The sequence below is a fragment of the Lytechinus pictus genome, unplaced genomic scaffold, assembly GCF_037042905.1.
Source record: "Lytechinus pictus isolate F3 Inbred unplaced genomic scaffold, Lp3.0 scaffold_20, whole genome shotgun sequence".
Taxonomy (NCBI): domain Eukaryota; kingdom Metazoa; phylum Echinodermata; class Echinoidea; order Temnopleuroida; family Toxopneustidae; genus Lytechinus; species Lytechinus pictus.
Window position 1 is genome coordinate 4,246,299 of NW_026974141.1, and position 4,486 is coordinate 4,250,784.

Below are 4,486 nucleotides of genomic sequence, written 5' to 3' on the forward strand. Positions count from 1 at the left end.
AAGCATATAATTAGTTTTTTGCAGATTCAATAACAGTTTGTTGGCTTTAATCCAGTTTGTTACTTTTTTAAATTCTGCATTCATAGTGCTCACAAGTACATGTGGATCATGATGTGTAAAGAAAATATTGGAATCATCAGCAAAGAGAATAAATGAGAGAACATGAGATGAATTTTTCATATCATTAACATAAAGTACAAATAGCAAAGGGCCAAGAATACTACCTTGTGGAATTCCACAGGAAACTGGCCTTGTTGGAGATTCTGATTCATTTACTGTAACAAACTGAATTCTATCAGTAAGACTCCTAAACCATTGTAAAGCTGTCCCTCTGATACCGTAATTTGATAGCTTACATAATTAAATAGTATTTCATGATCTATTGTATCAAACGCTTTTGAGAAGTCGAGGAATAACCCTACGGTGTGATCAGAATCGTCAAAAGAAGTAGATATTTTATTTATCAATGTCAATATAGCATGAGTTGTATTATGTTTTTCTCTAAAACCGAATTGATTATCACATATAATACTATATTTCTTAAGGAAAGCAACTGTCCTTTTATAAATTATCCTTTCAAGAATTTTTGAGAACGAAGTTAACAAAGATATTGGGCGGTAATTACTAGTAATTAATTGGTCTCCCTTCTTGAAAATGGGTATAACTTTAGCTATTTTCATCTTCTTTGGGACCTGGCCAAGCTGCAACGATAAATTAAATATATGAAGCAGAGAATCAGCAAGAGAATGTATAATGTTTTTCACAACTCTATTTGTAATGCCATCATAACCGGGAGTCTTTTCTGCTTTCAAATTAAATACAATCTCAAGTAATTCTTCTCTATGAACTGGAGTAAGAAATATTGAACTTTCATTTTGTTTATCCAAAAAGTCCTTAAACGAATTTTCTACAGGCATAATATTTCCAGCTAACTTTGGTCCAATTTGAGAGAAATATGTATTAAATTCATTTGCTATAGAATGAGTATCTTCAACCATATTTCCATCTACACATAATTTATGAACAGCACTAGATTTGTTAATTTTGTTTAGGGCCCCATTTATTGTTTTCCATGTATTTTTAAGGTCGTTTTTATATGAATTTAATTTTTCTGAATAAAACCTCTTTTTTGCTATTCGGAGAGTAGTTGTTAAGGTATTTTTATAAGACGTGTATCTATTCCTTGAAATATCATTTGGATTTGATATATAAGAAACATACATATTATTTTTCCGATTTATAGACCTTAATATCGATTTTGAAACCCATGGGAGCTTTGGAACACGTTTATAATCGTAATTTCGATATTTCTTTAAAGGAACACAAGAATCTAAGCAGTCATTGAAAGATTTCAAAAATATGTCAAATGAGTCATCGACATTCACATTCGAGTTATAAACGTCAGACCAATCAACAGAGCTTAAATCTTCTTGAAGGCGTTCAATATTTTTATCACTAAAGTTGCGACAGATCCTATATTTCTTTTCCATTTTTGCGAGTGATTGCATTGTTTGGATATGGGTGAAAATAAGAAAATGATCGGATATGTCTGTCGTTACAATGCCAGCTTTCGGAAGAGGATGAGAGTTACAGAATATATTATCTATAAGCGTAGCAGAATGATCAGTAATACGGGTTGGTCTAGAAATAATAGGCAAAAAAGTAGAAGATAACATTAATTCAAGGAAATCATTTGTTAAAGAGTGATTACTGGTCAAGAGATTAATATTGAAATCACCAGTGATGATACAATTGTTATTTATCAATTCTCCGTTTTGCAAAAGTTCATTAGTAGCAAGTAAAAAATCTTCTATACAAGAAGTTTGAGGAGGTCTGTAGATGACACCTATTAGAGTTTTCTTATCTTTTTGAATCTTTACTTCTACAAATAAGGATTCGATGATTTCATTCATATATTCAAATTCATGTCTAATTGCATAATCAAATGAAGACGGAATATATAATGCTAGTCCACCTCCAATTTTATTTTTCCTATTGTTTATAACAATATCATAATTCGGGAGGGTGCATAAGGAATTCGGGGTTTCCGTAAACCAAGTTTCAGTAAGAGCAATAATTGGGGGATTGGCAAACTGTGTATTTTCTAATAATAATCGTAATTTCTCGAAGTTTTGGTTAGCGCTTCTTATATTCAAATGCAAAATAAAAACATCATCTTCTCCAATCAATTTAGCATAGTCTTTGAATGAATTTTCTGTATAATATGGAGAAGAGGAAAGATTGTATGCTTTATCATGAATATCGAATTCAACTTGAAGTTCATCAAAATTATTTGTAAGAATATCAGTAGAAAATCTATCAAATGGAGTATGATGATTTGAGATAACATTGCTTTTATCTTGATGATTTAGTAATAAGAAATCATCATTATTCAGATGATAAAAGGGGAAATCACGCATATTATCCACCATTATGAAATATAATATATTGCCATTTTAAAACAAAATCTTTGTAAGCTAAGCATATAAAGCATTTTTTAGATTTGATACCATCATGACCCAAAATTCGAGTTCGGAAAATACTACAGTTGTAATAGTTAACAAAATAAAGATTATCTAATACAATTATTAACGGGCGATGAAGAATATTTGCACACAAAAATTAGTAAAATGACCTCCATAAAATGTCTGGTATTGAAATATTATTGAAAGGGCAGTGAAGGAATGCAAAATATACCACGGAAAATAACACAGATATTGAACAATGCGAAAAATTTTGGGACGAGAATTTCATAATAAATGAAAAGAATACTGGAAAATCGAATAACATGGAATGGATGAAGGATAGTCCTACTACAGTTTGGAAAAGTCCTCTCTGGAATGAATGATGATGGGTTGACACTTCTCATCCTTCCTTACATAGATTCGGCCATTCTGGGTCCACAAGAACTTGTATCCGGCATCTCGGCGGGCCTTGTTGAGATCTTTCATTAGCTCCTTAGTGGAAGCGATCAAGTTTTCATTGAGGTAGATCTTGCCATCGCTGTTGTATCCAAGATCTTTTGTGCTGAGGGTCTTCAGCTTTCTTCTTCCATCATACATGATGTTCCGAGCACGTCTTGTGGTGAATCGCACGATGATTGGACGGGCTCTGTTATCAGCTTGGCGCTTGGAACCCAGCCGATGAACCACATCGAAGTCGGATGCTGCAAGCTCTGGGCTGATGTGTTTTGCAATATTGAGTATGATCCTTTCAGGAACCTCTCCCGGTCGTTCTGGTACACCTGCCACCTCCAAGTTGACTCTCCTGTGGTACTGGTCAAGATCGTTAAGCTGGAAGGTCAACTCACTGAACCTCTTCTGAAGACAGATGTTCTGCTCCCTCAGTTCTCTGTTCTCCTTTTCAATCTTCTCGGCCTTCAACTTCATTTCCTCAAATTTCTCGTTGAGGAACGACAGCGAGTTGACAATGCTACTTTGTCCCTCTCGTACACTGTCGATCGACTGCTCCAAAACGGTCAGCTTAGCATTCAAGGAATTGGAGAGTTTCCCTAGCTCATCCTTGATTAGTGATAGAAGATAGCTCTCATTCGTCTCTATGTTATCACCAGAGTTGTTTTTCGACGACTTTCTCTTCCCAGACATCGTTGACGTCACAATGACAGGAAACAATTAGAATTACGCGCACAAAGAATGGTTGCGCAAAGAGATACCAGTGATGCGTTCCATCCAGGCCAGTATGCGTTTAATGATGCGTTGCTAGGCAATGACGCGTAAATGAAGTTATTTTTAGAAGTTTATTGACACTTTCCTCTCCAAAATGATCGAAATTTCAAGCAAAAAACGTTCGATAATATCCAAATAAGTTATCCAATTGAAAAATGAGTATATCCTTGATATCCGCTATCCAGTTTCTGATACAACCATATAAATCGTTTTCACAAAATGTCAGGAAACACGGCAAAATTGCACAAAATGTCAGAGCACTTTTAAGTTCAAAAGTTATGATGGCAATTCAACAATTACCCCAACATGGCCTAAGTTTATTGACCTTAACTGACCTTTGACATGGTTTTGAGACCTGAAACTCACAGGGGATGTTCAGTGATGCTTGATTACTCTTATATCCCAAGTTTTATGAACTAGATCCATAAACTTTCAGAGTTATGATAGTAATTCAACAAATACCCCCAACTTGACCAAAGTTCATTGACCCTAAATGACCTTTGACCTTGGTCACGTGACCTGAAACTCGAGCAGGATGTTCACTAATACTTGATTAACCTTATGCCCAACTTTCATGAACTAGGTCCATATACTTTCTAAGTTATGATGTCATTTCAAAAACTTAACCTTCGGTTAAGATTTTGAAAATAATTTTCCCAACATGGTCTAAGTTCATTGACCCTAAAATGACCTTTGACCTTGGTCATGTGACCTGAAACTCGAGCAGGATGTTCAGTAATACTTGATTAATCTTATGTCCAAGTTTCATGAACTAGGTCCATATACTTTCTAAGTTATGA

The 4,486-nt window shown here is 34.5% G+C and overlaps 1 protein-coding gene across 1 annotated transcript; it reads right to left on the reverse strand.

The window, feature by feature from the left end:
• Positions 1-2,813: 2,813 nt before the first annotated feature.
• On the reverse strand, positions 2,814-3,605 carry LOC129260411 (uncharacterized). Its single transcript, XM_054898391.2, has one exon. The coding sequence runs from the start codon at positions 3,603-3,605 to the stop codon at positions 2,814-2,816; it is 792 nt and encodes a 263-aa protein (XP_054754366.2).
• Positions 3,606-4,486: the final 881 nt, after the last annotated feature.